We start from the raw sequence: 20,194 nt of genomic DNA, 5'->3' as shown, positions 1-20,194 counted from the left end.
CCCCCTGCTCAGTGCAGGAATCCAAGTCAGAGCATCCCTGACAGATGGCTGTCCAGCCTCGTCTTGAACGCCTCCAGTGTGGGAGAGCCCACTACCTCCCTAGGAAGGTAAGAAGGAAAGGAAGGAAGGAAGGAAGGAAGAGAAGAGAAGAGAAGAGAAGAGAAGGGAAGAGAAGAGAAGAGAATCATAGAATAGTAGGGTTGGAAGGGGCCTACAAGGCCATCGAGTCCAACCCCCTGCTCAGTGCAGGAATCCAAGTCAGAGCATCCCTGACAGATGGCTGTCCAGCCTCATCTTGAACACCTCTAGTGTGGGAGAGCCCACAACCTCCCTAGGAAGGTAAGAAGGAAAGAAAGAAAGAAAGAAAGAAAGAAAGAAAGAAAGAAAGAAAAGCTCAGTATTCAATTTCCCGTAAACACATCTCCATTTCTGTGCACAATGTCCTCTCATGAGTAAAAACAGCAAACTTTTGAAAATTATGGATCACTGCCTTGTTGTGGCGAAGGGGCTTGCGTAACTCAGTGAAGCCATAAGCTATGCCGTGCAGGGCCACCCAAGACAGACAGGTCATGGCAGAGAGTTCTGACAAAATGGGTGGGAAAAGCAGTACTGGGGTACAATCTCAGAAACGATAGAATGATCTCAGTACGAATCCAAGGCAAACCATTCAACATCACAGTAATTCAAGTCTATGCTCCAACCACCGATGCTGAAGAAGCTGAGGTTGATCGGTTCTATGAAGACCTACAACACCTTCTAGAACTAACACCAAAAAAAGATGTCCTCTTCATCATAGGGGATTGGAATGCTAAAGTAGGAAGTCAAGAAATCACCGGGATAACAGGCAAGCATGGCCTTGGTGTACAAAATGAAGCAGGACAAAGGCTAATAGAGTTTTGCCAAGAGAACACGCTGATCATAGCAAACACTCTTTTCCAACAGCACAAGAGGCGACTCTACACATGGACATCACCAGATGGTCAATATCGAAATCAGATTGATTATGTCCTTTGCAGCCAAAGATGGAGAAGCTCTATACAGTCAGTCAAAACAAGACCTGGAGCTGACTGGCTCAGATCATGAGCTGCTTCTTGCAAAATTTCAGCTGAAATTGAAGAACGTCGGGAAAACCACTAAACCGTTCAGGTATGACCTCAATCATATCCCTTATGAATAGACAGTGGAGGTGAGGAATAGATTTCAGGGATTAGACCTGATAGACAGAGTGCCTGAGGAACTATGGATGGAGGTCCGTAACATTGTTCAGGAGGCAGCAACTCAATCCATCCCAAAGAAAAAGAAATGCAAGAAAGCCAAGTGGCTGTCTGAGGAGGCTTTACAAGTAGCTGAGGAAAGAAGGGAAGTGAAAAGCAAGGGAGAAAGGGGAAGATATATCCAACTGAATGCAGAGTTCCAGAGAATAGCAAGGAGAGACAGGAAAAGCTAAGTATTCAATTTCCCGTAAACACGTCTCCATTTCTGTGCACAAAGTCCTCTCATGAGTAAAAACAGCAAACTGGAGGAGGGCTAACGTTGTCCCCATCTTCAAAAAGGGTAAAAAGGAGGAACCTGGGAACTACAGAGCAGTCAGTCTGACATCAATCCCTGGGAACATTCTGGAGCAGATGATCAAGCAATCCATCTGGAAGCACCTTGAAAACAATGCCGTGATGACTCGAGGCCAACATGGATTTGTCAAGAACAAGTCCTGCCAAATGAATCTGATCTCACTTTTTGATCAAGTCACCTCCCTTGTGGACCGTGGGGATGCTGTACCTCGACGTCAGCAAAGCTTTCGACAAAGTGCCCCATGATATCCTGATGAGCAAACTAGCTCAATGTGGGCTAGATGAAACAACGATGCGGTGGATCCACAGTTGGCTACAGAATTGGACTCCAAGAGTGCTTCTCAATGGGACCTTCTCAAACTGGGGAGAGGGAACGAGTGGGGTACCACAGGGCTCAGTCCTGGGCCCAGTGCTCTTCCACATTTGTATGAATGACTGGGAGAAGGAGGTGCAGGGAATGCTGATCACATGTGCAGATGACACAAAATTGGGCGGGACAGCTAATACTTGGGAAGACAGAAACAAAATTCAAAGTGATCTGGATAGTGATCAAAATTCAAAGTGATCTTCTTTCCTCTAAAATCTGGGATTAATAACTGTCAGGAATGAATCTGAGCATGTGGAGCTGGAGATGTTTAGTAGCTTGGATTCAGCATGGGAACAGTCAGAACAGGGGGAGGCTCCCTCCCTAGTGAGCTCAGCTGCGGCAAGGCCTTCTCCCCGAGACCTTGACTCGCAGATGGCTCAGCCTGAACGCCCCCTCCTGCCACTTTCCTCCTCCATAAAAGCCCAGGTTTCGGGGGAAGAGGAGGGTGCGGAGCATGATTTGAGAGATGCTAGGGTCCATCGCAGAGTGAAGGGGGCAAAGTTCGGGGCAGAGCTCAGATGCTCCACCAGGTTGGCTATGCGTGAAAGCCTACCTAGGAGGGGGCATCCACAAAGGGAGGGGCATCCACAAAGCATCCACCACAGCAGGCCTACTTAGAAGCAGCACAGTAGACATGTAAGTATGTTTGTATGCATGTATGTATTTATTTCTGTCCTGCCCAATAGCCGAAGCTCTCCAAGGCCCCATCTACACAAGGATTTTACTCCGGGGCAGCTGCAAATCGAGGTGCCTCGGGACAGACAGCGCAGCCGCCACTTCACAGCCATCGGTGGTTTTCTCCTGGGAAATGCGGATTTCCATGGAAGCGCTTTGCTGTGATGTTTCCAATCTGCTGCGGGTTCCCCGCGGTTGCGAGCCATCTGTCCCTTCCCCAAACCGACGTCGCATTTTGCGTAGGGGTGCACGAAAGTCACTTACCTGGTCTCGCAGCTTGCTTCGCGGTGGGGGGGAGGCGCGTCGCTGCTCCCCCCGAAGTTCAGGCCGGGGGGGGGAGGCTTCCCTCCTCGCCCAGCCGAAATTCAGGCCGGGGGGGAGGCTTCCCGCCTTGCCCGGCCGAAATTCGGGCCGGGGAGAAGCGCCCCATCTCCCCGGCTGTGAACTTCAAAAGAAAAAAAACAAAACAAAAACGCCCCTGTGATAGGCTACGTAGCGATTAACGTAGCCTATCACAGCTAGATCTGCAAAGTCAGCCGTGATAGGCTACATTAATCGTCACGTAGCCTATCACGGGTGACTTTGAAAAAAAAAAAAAAGCGCATACGCAAATGGCGGCCCCCTTAGGGAGCCGCCATTCGCGTTCCTTATTTGGTCCCTGTAGTCTACGTAAAGATTTACATAGACTACGGCGAAAATAAGGGCAACGCAAATAGCGTTGCCCTTATTTTCGCCATAGTCTACGTAAAGATTTACGTAGACTACAGCGACCAAATAAGGAACGCGAATGGCGGCTCACTATGGGGGCCGCCATTTGTGTATTTGCTTTTCTTTTTTTCTTCAAAGTCACCCGTGATAGGCTACGCGATGATTAACGTAGCCTATCACGGCTGACTTTGCAGATCTAGCCGTGATAGGCTACGTGACGATTAACGAAGCCTATCACGGGGGGGGGGTTAACTTTTTATTTTGCGGCCGGGCGAGGCGAGGCACCTCCTCCCCGGCCTAAATTTCAGCCGGGCGAGGCGGGAAGCCTCCCCCCGGCCTGAATTTTGGCTGGGTGAGGAGGGAAGCCTCCCCCCCCGGCCTGAACTTCGGGGGGAGCAGCGAAGTGCCTCCCCCCCACCGCGAAGCAAGCTGCGAGACCAGGTAAGTGGCTTTCGTGCACCCCTAGTTGTGACGGAGTGAAGGCTGAAAGCGGTGCCACGTAGACAGGGCCCAGATAATGCATAGCTTACTTGTAGGAAGTAAGGACTGGACTGCTCAGGAGAAAGTATGGCAGTGTGGAAGCTTCTGTGATAAAAAAAAGAATTAAAGGAAATTCCTGAGTGCGTGATAAGGCATACTTCTGATCCAGTTTCGCAAAGAATCTTGTGTAACTGGGAAGTTTGCACTTTCCTTTTTGTTTGAATCGGCAGAAATTGCCTGAGAAGATGTGGAATTACTGGCCTTATACACTATTGGCCTGACTTGAACCAGAAAGTCATGGATAAGGGCGGGGGGGGGGGTTGAGTGTGTTGAAGCATCAATGCCCTGCAGCATTTTCCCATCCCCATAGCCAAGTCGATCCCATTCCTAATTATGCCTTGGAAAACGTGGGATGTGCCTTCTTTCTGCTGCACACTGGGTTGACATTGTCATTGAACTGTCGACCAGAAGCCCAAGTTCTCTGTCTTGGCCAGTCAGGAGCATACAAGTGATGTTGGGATTGCCCCCCACATCCCACCCCAATGTGCATCACTTTACACTTCCTTACATAGAACTGCATTTGCCATGTTGATGTCCATTTTCCCACTATAGAGTGACCCTTCTGGAGCTCTTCGCAATCCCTCCTTGTTTCAACTATACCAGATTGTTTAATGATACCAACGTATTTATTTATTTATTCATTCATTCATTCATTCATTCATTCATTCATTTCATTTCTATACCGCCCAATAGCTGAAGCTCTCTGGGCGGTTCACAAAAATTAACTTATTATACTAAATAATTTGGTATAATCAGCAAGCTTGGCCACCTTGCTGCTTAGTCCTAGTCCCAGATATTTGGATTATTACTGTCAGTATTCCTCCTACTGTTCCTACTACTACTACTATTACATTTGTTATTCTTACATTTATATCCTGCACTTTTTCCTCTTGCGGGTAACCCAGAGCAGCTTCCATGGGCATCTATCTCCTCCTCCATTTCATCTTCACAACAACCGTGTGAGGTAGCTTAGGCGCAGAGTCAGTGAGTGGCCCAAAGCCACCCAGGGAGCTTCATGACCAAGTGGGGACTGGAACCCACATCTCCCAGGTTCCAGTCCTGTGCTCTAACCACTACACCACACTTGAAACAAACAAACAAATATATGACCAGTAAATAACCCATATACAGAAATAATGGACTTGATTGGAAAGATGTCTTTTTAAATAAAATAAAGTACAATGACTCCTGTAAGGATACATAGCATGGGGAAATGTGACGGAGGGACTGGACAATGAATTCACCGTGACTTCTCTGCAGTAGTAAAAATCACAGAATCTTTCTCCTTATTAGATGATCCTTGGAATTGAGATGGGGCCTCAGGAGAATAATGTAGCATTTGGGGAGAAAGATGCAACCCAGGAGACCAGCCGCAGAGGCCAAGATGGAGAAGATCTCCACGGCCACCATGGACTTCCCCTTGGTGCTCAGGTAAGTTGGCACGAAGGTGACCCACACGCTGCAAAACACCAGCATGCTGAAGGTGATCAACTGGGCTTCATTAAAGCTGTCTGGCAATTTCCTTGCTAGGAAAGCCACTGTGAAGCTGATGAGAGCCAGGAAACCCATGTAAGCCAAGACACTGATAAACATGGTGACCGAGCCTTCCTGACATTCCACGATGATCTCTCCAGCCAGGGAATGGAAGTCCAGGTTTGGGAACGGGGGAGAGGTTGCCAGCCAGACAGCACAGATCACACCTTGCACAAGGGGGCAGAACAGGACAATGGAGTTGGTCCATTGTCTCCCCAAGAGTTTCCTTGCCACGTTTCCTGGCTTGGTGGCCATGAAGGCCAGAACCACGGTGACAGTTTTGGCCAACATGGAAGAAACGGCCAAAGAGAAAATTATGCCGAAAGCTGCTTGTCGGAAAAGACAAGTGATGTTTGTGGGTTGACCGATGAACAAGAAGGAGCAGAGGAAGCAGAGCAGGAGGGAGATGAGGAGGACATAGGTGAGGTCTCGGTTGTTTGCTTTGACGATCGGTGTGTCGTGATGTTTCATGAACGTTGCCAGCACTAGGACAGTGATCAGAGCGAGGAAAGCAGCAAGAGTTGCTAAAATGAATCCGAGTGTCTCTTGATACGAAAGGAAGTGCATAGTTCTGGGGATACACTGGTCTTGGTTCTCATTAGGGTGTTGATCTTCTGGGCACTGAGTACAGTGAACTGCATCTGCAATGAATAACAATTAGTGAAGCACCGTGAACATGACACAGATGCTGGTGCCAGATCAGCCCACAAGGGAGTCGATGCAATTCTCCTTTTGGAAGTTTATTGTACCCTAAAGTGCAGAAACTCCCTTTCCTTGCCCTCTCTGTAAGCTTTGGCAACATATTTTATAAGAACCGAGTCAGAAAAGGTGCAAAACGCCTTCTTTTCATATGACACTCCCTGATATCAGACGCATGCTTAATAGCGTGCAATGAAGGAAAACCCAAATTCTGTAAGCAGAGATGAAAATTTGGGAACGAACAACTGAGCCACAATCTGTCACCTGCAGCGCCTTCTGAATGCACCAATAAACCAACCAACCAACCAACAAAACCAACCAACATCTGTCATTTTCTTTAGATTGAGGGCTGAGGACATGAGTTGGGGTAGAAGATGGGAAGCAGGTTCTGGTAAACACTACAGAAAAAGGGGCTATCTGTCTGACACTGGGGTTACGAGCTCCAGTTGTTAAAAGGATGACCAGCCCTCTGCCCGGATCAGTGTGCCGCCCAAACAGCTTCAGGCCTGATGCCAAAACAACGTACCCCTGGAAAGGTGAGCCAATGGCAATGAGGAAGTTCCAGATACTGTTTTTGCGAGCATTAGTAGACATAGAAATAGAAGATTTCTTCAAGAAATTCTGAATACTTTGCAAACAAGGAAACCACAGAAATATGCAACCTGGAATGGAATTAACCGAAAAAAATCCATTCCTGGGGAAATGGCAGACTCCTTGTCTAGGTTACGCTCTTCTCCCAGCTCCACTCTTGCCCCAGTACATCCTGTATATCCTACATGGCTCTTGCCCCAGTACATCCTACATGGCTCCCAGACTTTGAGCTACCTGTCCAGGTAGAAATCGTCCCTTCTGGGCAACGATCACATCTGTAGCAGCAAACCGGCTTCTCCTCTGGATCTTTTTGCCAGTGTCCTGGACGGCACCTTTGCACACACCTCGCAAAGGGGGGCTCCTAAAAAGCAGAAGACAAATAATTCAGGATATCCAGATGACAGAAATTGCACCAAGCTAGATTCAGAATGACTCAAGTTCCCATTACATGACGGATATTTCACCAGTTGAGGAGGGTTGAAGTGACTTAGAACTCTCGTATTCAAGGCTGATTATATATATTCACAGAGAGAGAGAGAGAGAGAGAGAGAGAGAGAGAGAGAGAGAGAGATGTATGCATGTATGCATACATGCATACACACACCCATCTAAGTTGGAAGCTGCTTTCTAGCGAGTCAGACACTTGGTCCACCTAGTCTGGCATAGTCTGCATGAATTCCAGCAGCTCTCCAGGGTTTTAGACAGAGGCCTTTCTCCAGCCTATGTGGAGATTTGGGGACTAAAGCTGGAACTTCCTGCCTCCAAAGATCGTGTTTGACCATTGGGCGATACCGGCACCCTGCACCCTGGACTCAAAAAGACGTTGGTCTCATCTAGAAAGACTTCTGTTCTCAAAGGACAGACTGCAACATTCCTTACTTCTCCCATGACCCCAGAAGATTCAACTCCACCTCTGCAGGCCAGATGATTGCGTCAGAGTTAATGGTGAAGTCTTGTCCTGGGGGAGCGTCTGGATGCAGCCATCCGACTTTCGCAGGGGCAAAAGTGTGATTTGGAAGGAAAATCCAGTTCACAATATCGTAACTAGAGGACATCTCAGAATTATCGGTGAAATAGACTTCATCTCCAGCGCTGTTGTTAAAGCGGACGGTCTTCAAAGAGCCAAGAATCTGAAATGTAAGAGGTCCTTGGAAAATGGGCTGACTGGTTCTCGGGACGGTGAGGGGGGTCTGAAGTCTTCTAACGTACTGTGCCTGCCATTCAGCTTGGGGATTGCTTGGTTCTGTATTCTGTTGTGGGGTTTAATGCTAAAGATGCTTCTTCACTGGGCACTAGCTGCGAGAAGCTGCTTACCCAGTGTTTTCGGGGGCTTGCTTGGTTCCTTCTTGCTCCAACGCACCCTTTCTAGGCCACTAACTGTAAAATATACATGTCCAGTGTAGGGATGGGGAAACAAGTGATGTGGGAATTCACCAGCATAAGCCTGATATTTGCCTCTCCTTGGTTTGTGCTCGCCTTTGATTTGGCATGAATCGGAAAGTTGTGCAAAAAAAAGGATGAATCTCGCATTTGCATACATTTCTAAAGTTGCACAAATTTCCTCCGTAGACTAAAGGGTGAAATGGTGCATTTTCAACGTTGCGCAATTGCAAACTGTTTTCTCTTCCAAAAGCATGTATTTTCGAAAGCGAGCACCAGTTCGAGAAGTTGCAAATGTTTTGGGAGAGCACGTTCTCCTGCTCACACTCCCATTTGGGCTGGTGAGCAGGGCATTTTTTCATGTTTTGTAAGTAGAAATTAAATTCTTCTATAGCCCTTGGAGCTTTTTGGCTCGTGTCTGCTTGCTTCAACACATCCTAATAGCTCTGTGTGGGCACGAGAAGGAGCAGGGCTCTTATCAGCAAAGACAACAACATCTGAGTTTCAGCTGCTGTCTGGCAAAAAGGAGTGTGTGTGTGTGTGTGTGTGTGGGGGGGAATCCTGCTGTCTGATACTGCAAAGTTTGGGAGCGGGATCAGTACTGCTTTAGAGACCAGCGCTGTGTGTCGTGGGGGCTTGCTTGAATCCTCCCTCCTTGTTCCCAAATACCTACACACATTCTTGGTACAGAAGTACAAAAAGTCTCTGCTACTGTCTACTCTCTTCCTAAACTCGCTCCAGGGAAATGGTGTCCCTGCAAGGATATCTATGGGGAATCTTTTCCTTAGGAACTTTAGTATGAACTAATACAGCTTCTCCCAGACTGGCCATTTGCTGCCGGTACCTGATGGTAAAACCACTTCCAGTCCCGGATGGTAAAAAATCAACCAGGCACTTTATATGAGAGAACCAGTTCTGAAGGAGGATGTTACCTGCCATGGCTGGACCTTCAGAAGACTCCTGCCATCCCCCATCCATGCATGTTGAGATTCAGATGAAGACCTGGCATGCAACGCGTGTGCCACGGAATAGACGGCGTTGTAGATACTGTAGCTGTGACCGGTCATGCTCATATCAAACATGGGGCCTGGCAGGTCCTCCCATTTCTCTTTCCCTGTACAGTTATTGTGTCCCCAGTAGGAGGTTTGGCCTTGTTTCTGGAATGTACAGATAAATTCATATGCCCACCATTTATGGAGAAAGACGTCTCCTTGTGGTTGGAGGGGATCTAAATCCAAGAAGAAATGTTTGAAAGCTGGCACATTCCTTCTGTGGACCATTAAGTGCAAAGCACCATGGAAAGGTCTCAGATTAAGACGGAGCAAGCGGTTTGATCTTCCAGGAATTTCCAAATGTGGTGTCAAGATCCAAACCTTCCTAATTGAGGTCTTGGTAAAATATTCATGTTCTACCATTGCCCATCCAACGTTTTGAAAGATCTTGGAGTCCCCGAAGAGAATCACCACTTGCGACTCAGCCCAAGCATCAGAACGGATCAGTTCTAATAGAAAAGGAATACCCAATGCGTGGATAATACGGGCGAAGGCCACACAGACGTCATTCTGCTTGAGCAGTGGTGTCAGTGTCTGGATGAAACGTTCACCACGGTCATCCTCGGAAGCAAGCAGCCCAATCCAGTTCCAATGGAAATGCAGGAGCAGCCTGACGATGCCCTCAGATTGCGGCACTTCATTGGGATCAATGCGGAAGAAGGAAGGGAAGACCGTTTTCTCCCTCTGGATAGGTTCAAAGATGCCAAACGTGAGCTGTAGGAAGGAATGTCCAGGAGGGTGGCCGAGTTAGTCCATAGCAGCAAAAACAACGAAGAGGTTTGTGGCATTTCGAGGACTAGGCCTTTCTAACTGTTTAAGATTGCATGGACTATTGCCTACGTCAGAGGCCTGAAGTGTTACCTTGGAGGAAGACGGTCATTTCAAAAATGGACCTCTCAAGGTAAGCTGGAGCTCTGCGATCCCTCTAAGACTCCCCCGGGTGTGGTTTTCATCCAAATGTCAGGGCTGCTGTGGAGGTAGGCCCAACACACTTCATAGAATCATAGAATCATAGAATCATAGAATCATAGAATCATAGAATCATAGAATCATAGAATCATAGAATCATAGAATCATAGAATAGTAGGGTTGGAAGGGGCCTACAAGGCCATCGAGTCCAACCCCCTGCTCAATGCAGGAATCCAAGTCAGAGTATCCCTGACAAATGGCTGTCCAGCCTCGTCTTGAAGGCCTCCAGTGTGGGAGAGCCCACCACCTCCCCAGGTAATGTGTTCCATTGTCGTATTGCTCTTACAGTCAGGAGGTTTTTCCTGATGTTCAGCCGGAATCTGGCTTCCTGTAACTTGAGCCCATTATTCCGTGTCCTGCACTCTGGGATGATCAAGAAGAGATCACTTCTTACCATTGCAATGAATGGGCCTTGGTGCGTATAGCAAAAATAAAGATCCTTCAAAAGCAACTTGGGGTCTTTTGAGCACCTCCCAAATTCCTCTGAATTATCTCAGGAGGCACAACTCAAGTATATCAACACATGGCAGCTGTGTGGGTCAGTCGCACCCAGAGCAACAAAGCGACCTGGAAACCCAGCTCATGAAATGGTTGGGGGGGGACACAGAATACAACATGTGACACAATGTTTGTGGGGCTGAATCAGACACCTTCAAAGTGCCCCCACTCCAAAACCCTTCTGCTAACAGCCTAGGGCACATGGCTGAAAATAGTTGTATTGTGTATGGAAATGTGTCCCCATACCTAAAACACTGACCGATTTCAGATGGTGTGTGTGTGGGCAGTCTGTGTGTGCTGAGTTTGTCTTGGCAGCCAGAGCAACACAGAGTGTTGGAAACCTTGTTCATTTCCGAGTCTTTAAGGGGTCACCACACTCTTTGTATCTCCCAATCCAAATCGTATTGTTCTAAAGAAATCCCAGTGCTGGCTGGGATTAGCCATGTCACAGTGACCTAAGATGAATGGCTACCGCCAAGTCTACTATATAGGGATGGCGGAGAATTTCTCCACGAATCTTCGGGAGGCCGAGCGCCGAGGCATTCGGCCCCCCGAAAGTGTTGGGGAAATTCTCCGCCGGCCCCCCGCCCCCCCCGGGATGGGACCTACCTTCAGCGAATGTCCCTCTCGGCGGCGGGTTCCGGTGGCGGTTCGGCGGCGGTTCGGCGGGGGCGGGGGCGGCGGCTGGTCTCCCGACCGGCTGCTGCTGCCGCCATTACAAAATAAAAAAGTAAAACAACAACAACACACTCAGACCCGTGATAGGCTACGTGATGATTTACGTAGCCTATCACGGCTAGATTTCCAAAGTCAGCCATGATAGGCTACGTAAATCGTCACATAGCCTATCACGGGTGACTGGGGAAAATAAAAGCACGTACGCAAATGGCGTTCCCTTATTTTCGCCGTAGTCTACGTAAATCTTTATGTAGACTAGACATGCCAAAATAAGGAACGCAAATGGCGGCGCCCATGGGCCGCCGCCATTTGCATATGCGCTTTTCCTCCCCCGCAAAGTCACCCATAGGTTAAGTAGCCTATCACGGGTTTTTTTTTTACTTTTTTTTCACGGCTGGGGAGATGAGGCGCTTCTCCCCGGCCTGAATTTTGGCCGGGCAAGGCGGGGCGCCTCCCCCCCCGGCCTGAATTTCGGCCAGGCGAGGCAGGACGCCTCCCCCCTCGCTTGAACTTCGGGGGGAGAAGCAAAGCGCCTCCCCCCCACCGCGAAAAAAGGTGCGGGACAAGGTAAGTCCCTTTCGTACATCCCTAGTACTATATGGCAGGTGGACCGAAGTTGGAAGGTCACCTCCTCCTGCCAGGAAACACAGCGGCGCCACACGCCCACTGCATGGGCAAGAGACTGTTGTCAGAGACCGGGTTTTGCATCTCTGTGTTCCTGAGTTCTGCAGAACCCGCTTACCTGAGGGATCTTGAAGATGCCCATTAGAGACGCCATCTGCCGTGAGGATGTGGGTTCGAGACCCGCAATAACAGAGAGCAGTTTATCCCCTCTGTTGCATTTATAATTCGGGACAGCTTGGCCCCGGGTGGAGAGCAGGGACAGGGTGTTCACGTAGATCCATCTTCCAACGTTGCTGTGGTCATAGATGCGGAAGCCGAGGGTCGCGTTGGGTAGGAGAGCTGGGTTCTCGTTGAGCTCCTGGATGGCAAATGCCAAGGCAAGGTACTGCAGGTTGTTAGTGCTTACTGGCCTGCAGTGAGAGGGACAATGAGTGTCGGTGGGCTCCCAATGGCACTTGTGAGAGCAGAAGGAGATAAAGTACTCCTGGTTCCACCATCTCTGAATAAAGACCAAGGCTTCAGGCCAAAATCCAAGAATTCACAATCTCTCTGTCTCTGTCTCTGTCTCTGTCTGTCTCTCTCTCTCTCACACACACACACACACACATCTTTGTCACTGCCAGATCCTTCACACGGAACCAGATTATTGCCTAGCTCTGCCTGCCCCCCTTACACCAGACGCCCTCAAGAGGCAAGTCAGTTGTTCTCCAGGTTTGCGAAGATGTGGATCTGGACTGGCAAAGTCTCCCCAGGTCCCCAGCCCAGCCTGACTCCGCAGAGGACTCTGCAAAGCAGGTTTGTGGCCCCTGAAAGAAGCAAGCAGACGTCTGCCGCAGATTCATCTTGTAGAAACTCACACTGGACGAATGACCTTCTGCGATGGCCTTAGAATCAATTCTTTCCCTGTGTCGATAGGATAAAGCACGCTAAGCGGTAGATTCCCACCAGCAATGAAGTCTCCTGGCTGGTAATAGTCTTCTTGCACTTCATAAGGCCTGGCCAAGAGGCAGGCGGTCCTCAGCATCGCCTGCGTGGCCTGAGTCCTGTTCCAAAACAGCAGCAGCAGCAGCAGCTGAACCATCCTCGGTAGGAAGAGGCTTTTCCTCCCAGGCCAGCGTCCAAGCAGAACCTGAAGGAGAGCCGGCTAGACAGGCTCCAGCAGGGGAATGAGGTCTTGGCAAGCAATGAGAGGATGCTGAGTGGTCCGACTTCAACCCAGGCCCCCATGGAAGGGCTCAGGGCGTATTCATGTGAAGCAAGTGTTGGCCTGGAGTTCTCTGTTGTTGACGTGCTGGATGGAAATCCATGGGGGCTTCCTGCAGAATTACTGCCATTACCCTGGTAACACCAGGGGAGAGGAAGAAGCAGGGCCCCATGGCGCTGGGCTCCCTTTGCACCTCGAACGGTGAAAAACATGTTTGCATCCCTCTTAGGCTCTCTGTGGGGCAGGTGGAGTTCATGTTAGTCATCAGGTTCGGCCCTTCGGTCTGCGTGAAGTTGATCACTGGAATCCAAGATGGAGCCCAGGCCCGTGTGAAGTTCTGTCCCCAGACAGATGGCCAGGGAAAGGGAGAATTGCGGCCCCCCTTTGTGAAGTGTGTGCAGTAGGGATGTCAGAGAATTTCTCCACGAATCTCCAGGAGGCCGAATGCCAGTGCATTCGGCCCCCCGAAATTGGTGGAGAAATGGGCGCCGCCATTTGCATTCCTTAGTTTGGCACGGGTAGTCTACGTAAATATTTACGTAGACTATGGCGAAAATAAGGGCAACGCTATAAGGCACAACCGTTTCTCCACCAATTTCAGGGGGCCGAATGCGTTGGCATTCAGCCTCCCGGAGATTCGTGGAGAAATTCTCTGACACCCCTTAAAGACTCGCAAATGAACAAGGTTTCCAAACCTCTGTTGCTCTGGCTGCCAAGACCAACTCGCCACACACAGACCGCCCACACACATCCCATCTAAAACCGGTCAGTGTTTTAGGTATGGGGACACATTTCCCTACACAATAGCATTATTTTCAGCCAGGTGCCTTAGGCTGTTAGCAGAAGGGTTTTGGAGTGGGGGCACTTTGAAGGTGTCTGATTCAGCCCCACACTGAATCAGTGTTTGCTTCCGAGGATGACCGTGGTGAACATTTCCTCCAGACACTGACACCACTGCTCAAGCAGAATGACATCTGTGTGGCCTTCACCGGTACGGTCCCTATGACGTACGCTCCTCTTTTTACAGAACTGATCGATTCTGATACTTGGGATGAGTCGCAAGTGATGATTCTCTTTGGGGACTCCAAGATCTTAAAAAATGTTGGATGGGCAATGGCAGGAAATGAATATTTCAAGCCAAGGGATCTGCTTCTCAGCGGTGCCGCACCCTCCCGAGGGAGTCGGGAGACAAGTCGGTACACACCTTGTCTTCTCCTCCTCACCTGGATGGTCCCACTGAGCACTAGAACTACGCCTTGAACATGAGACTGTGGAAGGTCACCTGGTGATATCGACCAGCCGCCCTTCAGATGTATTCTCTGGGAATGATGGGACATGCAGTCCAAGCCATCTGTGGGCCAACTGGGGCTGACACGCTGCCTGCCATGACATGTTCCTTTCCAGAATCCCCAGAATCCTTTGCTCCCTTTGAACTGCCCTCTTGATCCCTTTACCAATGAAAGGGGTGCAGGGCCTGTGTTGGGTTTGCCAGATGTCAGGACTGGGGCATGGGGCATCGTCTGGAAGGGCACGAATGGGGAGCCAGGCCCAAAAAGCCGTCAGGGTCTGAGGGCAAATGAGAAGAAAGGGGCAGAGAACAAGGCAGGAGTTAGGCAGAAGAGCAGTAAGGATCACAGGACAGAGACAGATGCTGAAACGAGAAGAAGTCAATAAATGTGTGAGCTGAAGGAGACCGTGTTACTCCAGCAAGGCGCAGCTGGAAGAGCAAGTCCTGAATACTCCTTCCTGCCCGGGAGTGGCCAGTGGCCAACCTGGACTGGGGTGTGCAGAGAGTTCTAGCCAGCACCTGTCTTGTTCTGGGGAATGCGGGGAGCCATTTTCCCCCGTTTTCATGCCATGGCTGTGCCCACAAGTGGCAGATCTGTGACTTCTCCGGTTCAGTCTGTGGAGGCAGATGTACTCTATGGCTGGATGGCAGTTTGGGGGATGTGCTCTGCAGAAATGGAACCAAATCAAGAGGATCCCTGCCAAGGATTCCTGTTTTTGGACCTTGGCTGCACCCGTGAGTGGGAGAGCCATGCTTTTTCTGGTTCAGAAATGGTCCCGAGAAGATGTGGAATTCCTGTCCTTATACAGTATTGGCCTGACTTGAACCAGAAAGCCATGGATCGGGGCGGGGGGACGGGACACTTTGCGTGTGTTGAAACAGCGGTGCCCTGCAGCATTTTCCCATCCCCATAGCCAAGTCGATCCCTTTCCTATTTATGCCTTGGAAAAGGTGGGATGTGCCTTTTTCCGTAGCAGCTGCACTCTGGGCTGACCTTGTCATCAAACTGTCGACCACATGCCCAAGATCTCTGCCTTGGCCAGGCATGAGCATGCAAGTGAAGCTGGGCTTGCCCCCCACATCCCCACCCCAATGTGCATCACGTTACACTTGCTGCATTTGCCATGTTGATGTCCATTTTCCCACTACGGAGGGACGCTTCTGGATCTCTTCGCAATCCCTCTTTGTTTCCCCGGCACCAAATCGTTTAATGATACCAACTTATTATACTAAATAGTTTGGCATAATCAGCAAGCCTGGTCATCTTGCTGCTTAGTCCTAGTCCCAGGTATTTTGGATTATTACGGTCAGCATCCTCTGACTATTACTACGACTACATCTGTGATTATTGCATTTCTGTCCTGCCCTTTTTCCTCTTGCAAGCAATCCAAGGCAGCTTCCACGGGCATCTATCTCCTCCTCCATTTCATCCTCACCACAACCGTGTGAGGTAGGCTAGGCACAGAGTCAGTGAGCGGCCCGAAGCCACCCAGTGAGGTCCATGGCTGAGTGGGGACTGGGATGCACATCTCCCAGGATCCAGTCCAGCACTCTGACCCCTACACCACACTGTCTGTATCCACACATCGAAAAGCATTGGTCCCATTACAGATCCCTGCTATCTAAGAAGCTATCTAAACGTTCAATGTGTTTGAAGATACAGTTTAAAACTGGAGCAGGAAAACAGTGAACACCCTTTTAAGTGGTTCGACAAATGAAATCATGCCACCGGGGAAGTCTGAAGATCGGAATGGTTTATACAGAAAATCCCATGCGGAGGAACATCATATGCAGGAGTACAATGCGAAACATACCATGATTACAAAGAAAATATACGTGGACCCGATCAGTTTGATCGCACTATAGACATACATTCTGCTGCGGGTTTGATACCCGGAGTTGGAGCTGTATTTCCCAGTTTCCTCGCAGTGCTTTGGTAAAGGGAGATCCGGCTGGGTCAGATAGATCATAATGGAGCCTTTCTCCAAATGGCATTGTGGACGAATGGGGGAGAAACGAGGAGACGACACAAACAGGTTTGGGATAAAACAGGGCCACATTTATTAACTCATTACAATCTGCGAATTGTGATAAGTACCCGGTACGGGTATGTGACTGGGCAAAAGGAGAAATCAGATGATGCTCTTTAAGCGACGCTGCTCCCCATCCCACTTGCAGTGTGAAGTAGGCAAAAAAACCCATAGCCCGGCCAAGCTGGCTAAGAACCGAAATTCCTACTCAGCCCCCGATAGGGCGACTAATACAGCCCACGCTGCATGTTGGGCGGCAGGGAGGGAGCTAGAAAAGCCGGAATGAAGGAGGAAAGGGGGGCGTTGAGGCCTAAAAATCAGCCTGCTCACCCCTGCCCCAACGGGACGTCGCGAGCAAAGGCCGATGGCCTTCGGCCTCGTCCTGCCCTTGCCCCCCACCGGGGCAAGCCGGGGGCGGGGTGAGGGCACTTTACCCTGGAATCATGAAAGTGGGGTGAGGTCAGCTGCAACCGACGGTTCCCTGGGACTCACCCATTGGCTGGAGAACTGAGGGCCACGGGGAGGCTGCACCCCCAGCCTCCCGGGAAGAACATCATCATGGGGGGAGACCAACCTGGTCCTACCAGGTTCGTAGGATTAGTTAGTTATCAACAAACTATCTTTGTTAGAGCAATACGACAATGGCACCCATGACCTAGGGAGGTGGTGGGCTCTCCCACACTGGAGGCCTTCAAGACGAGGCTGGACAGGGATGCTCTGACTTGGATCCTTGCACTGAGCAGGCGGTTGGAGTCTATGGCCTTGTAGGCCCCTTCCAACCCTACTATTCTATGATTCTATTCAATGATTCTGTGGTAGCCATCAGCCGGAGAGGGAGGCCCTACACCTCCCTGTGAGAAAGGTCACAGGGCTTTCGGTCCACCCTGAGAGGCTTGCAACTTGGGGGAACCACTCGGGGGGCCACAAGGGAGCAGAGGGCCTGGGCCAGGGCTGAATGTGACCCAGCAGACTCCAGTCCGTGACAGTGGTGGAGGACAGGGGTGGTAGAATCATAGAGTCATAGAATCATAGACTAGAAGGGTTGGGAGGGGCCTACAAGGCCGTCGAGTCCAACCCCCTGCTCAATGCAGGACTCCAAGTCAGATGGGTGGTGGGATACTGGTGTTAACTTTTTGGAGAGATCAGCCTCTGTTTGCTCCTTGTAAGAGAGGCGATGTTAGGGTGCCGGATGTTATATGGCTTCTCTGCTTCCTTCCCATTCTGTGTCTTCCCGTCGTAGATGCTTTACTGTAAAAACCAAACATTTAGTACTTCGTTAATTGTCCACCCTTGGTCTTTGGGACAAACAACTCCTGCAGAAATGACGTTTTGGGGTCACGCGGCTCCTCCAGAAATGACGTTAGGGAAGCGTCGCCCTAGCCTGACATCCTTCTAAGCATTGTGAAGCCCTGGGGCACGTACATACACGTCCCATCATTTTCAGTTTCTATCCCGGCATTGCAAAGCACATTTGGAGTCTCCTGAGGAATCCGAACACTGCCTCGAGGCTTCTGAGAGCGAGGGGTGCTGGAGAAACCCAGATGGGCTCGGATGAGTCTGGGCGGGTCGGCCATTTCCTCGACTTTTAGCATTTCATTTCCCAAGGCAGTGGCTTCTTCACCACTTTAACATGGGTGTGGGTGTGCAGGATCGTGCTCACCGGTGACGTTGTGAATGGTGTGGGTGTCCTTTCCCCCCCATTTAAATCCCGGTTTGCCGAAATGTCTTCCATGTTGGGGAACTCCCTGGAATCCCGTAAAAGGACTTTAGCTGCTCTCATGGGTATTCCAGAAGGTCTCCTGTGAGGTTGCCTGCAGGGAAAAATGGCCTGCCCGGAGGGGAAGCGCCCACTGATAGCATTCTTGCCTTCAGTCTTAGACACACTTCCCTGAGGGTAACTCTCATTGAAACCAGCAGGACTTGCTTCTGAGTAAGTCGACGCATGGTAAGTCAGTAGACTTGAGTAAGTAAGTAGAGTTGACTAAGCCTACTGGGCGAAGGCTGGAGCTGAAAATTTGTTAACTATCCCCAATGCTTCTCTGAGGTCCCACTGAACACCGCAAGGCTCCCTCCTTTTTTTGGGGGGGGGGGGTCAGGGCATAGGGAGGTCTTGCCTTTCTGGACAAACCTTGGCCTTTCCTGCTCCAGTCCTCAACGTGCTCCAAACCCAGCGTCAGTTCCAATCGCGATCCACATTGAAACAAGGGAGTTGGGCCAGGCTGGCTTGCAGATTGCATTGGATGCGCGGCTCCATAAACATGCCTGACCCGTTCCTTTCCTGGGAGGAAGGGCCGTTGAATTCAGTGGGGCTTGCGTCTGAGTAGGCTTGCCTAGGAGTACTTGGAGTAGCAGCCCGAAGGTCCTGCATCCCCTTCAATGCATTTCCCCGGAACCTCCCCCTCCATTGACTTCAGTGGAGCTTTTATCTCAGAGAGGCAGGCTTAGGGATGGGGGAGAATTTCTCCCCGAAACTTCGGGGGGCCGGGTTCCAACGTGTTCGGCCCCCCGAAGTAGTTTCGGGGAGAAATTCTCTGCCCCCCCTCCTCCCTCGAGATGGGACTTACCTTTCCCAAATGTCCCTCCCGGCGGCTGTTCCCGGAGGCGGTTCGGCAGGTCTTCGACAGGGGCAAAGGCAGCAGCCAGTCTTTTGACCGGCTGCCGCCACCGCCATTTCAATAAAAGTAAAAAAAAAACAAAAACGCCCCCGTGATAGGCTACGTGACGATTAACGTAGCCTATCACGACTAGATTTGCAAAGTCAGCCGCGATAGGCTACATAAATCGTCACGTAGCCTATCACGGACGACTTTAAAAACAAAACAAAACGCGTACGGCTAATGGCAGCCCCCATAGGGAGCCGCCATTCCCGTTCCTTATTTGGTCGCTGTAGTCTACGTAAAGATTACGTAGACTACGGTGAAAATAAGGGCAACGCTATTTGCGTTGCCCTTATTTTCACCGTAGTCTATGTAAAGATTTACGTAGACTACAGCGACCAAATAAGGAACGCGAATGGCGGCTCCCTATGGGGGCCGCCATTTGCGTACGCGCTTTTAAAATTTTTTTTTAAAGTCACCCGTGATAGGCTATGTGACGATTAACGTAGCCTATCACGGCTGACTTTGCAGATATAGCCGTGATAGGCTACGTTAATCGTCATGTAGCCTATCACGGGGGCGTTGTTTTTTTTTTAACATTTATTTTGCGGCTGGGCGAGGCGAGGCGCCTCCTCCCCGGCCTGAATTTCGGCCGGGCGAGGAGGGAAGCCTCCCCCTCCCGGCCTGAACTTTGGGGGGAGCAGCGAAGCACCTCCCCCCCACCGCGAAGCAAGCTGCGAGACCAGATAAGTGGCTTTCGTGCACCCCTAGGCAGGCTGTCATCCTCTTCTCCCTTTTGCTCTCCAGGTTGATGGACGGGGGGCTGTTCAGAGTGCCTCTCCCCCCTCCCAGAACGAATGCATCCTGCAGAGCCTGCCACGGTGCTTTTAAAGAGCTTTGGAGGGTCGCTTTAGATACGGCACTTCTGCTTGTGCAGGAAAGGGGGTCCCCATGGCATCCAAACCAGAAAGACCCCTGAAAGGCAGTTGGCTTTCAATGAGATTCCTCTCCCTCCCTGGAAAGACGCAGCCAACCCCATCTCCGGAAGGAGGCCGCCCCCATCGGTCCGGCTCCGGAAGAGGCCCCCACGTCCCCGCAGGCGGGCCGGCAGCAGGGGCGAGCGGAAGGCCGGGAGTGCCGCCGGAACTCCAGCGAGCTCTCCACCTCTCGCCCCCAAGCGGCTTCGGCAGGCC

General features: G+C 50.5%; 1 protein-coding gene across 1 annotated transcript; it reads right to left on the bottom strand.

Annotated features, from left to right (window-relative positions):
• Nucleotides 1-7,556: 7,556 nt before the first annotated feature.
• Nucleotides 7,557-12,963, bottom strand: LOC146333851 (extracellular calcium-sensing receptor-like). The gene is made up of 6 exons (XM_084825747.1): nucleotides 12,740-12,963; nucleotides 12,063-12,292; nucleotides 11,854-11,924; nucleotides 9,435-9,827; nucleotides 8,994-9,218; nucleotides 7,557-7,811 (listed from the first exon to the last, which is right to left on the bottom strand). Exons 1-6 carry the CDS (start codon nucleotides 12,961-12,963, stop codon nucleotides 7,557-7,559), a joined length of 1,398 nt encoding a protein of 465 aa, XP_084681873.1.
• Between the last annotated feature and the right edge of the window lie 7,231 nt (nucleotides 12,964-20,194).

This window comes from Heloderma suspectum, chromosome Z (assembly GCF_057233095.1).
Source record: "Heloderma suspectum isolate Gila_16-S chromosome Z, 16-S_ref, whole genome shotgun sequence".
NCBI classification, from domain to species: domain Eukaryota; kingdom Metazoa; phylum Chordata; class Lepidosauria; order Squamata; family Helodermatidae; genus Heloderma; species Heloderma suspectum.
Note: the sequence above shows the minus strand (reverse complement) of the source record. Positions and strands in the feature narration are given on the sequence as shown.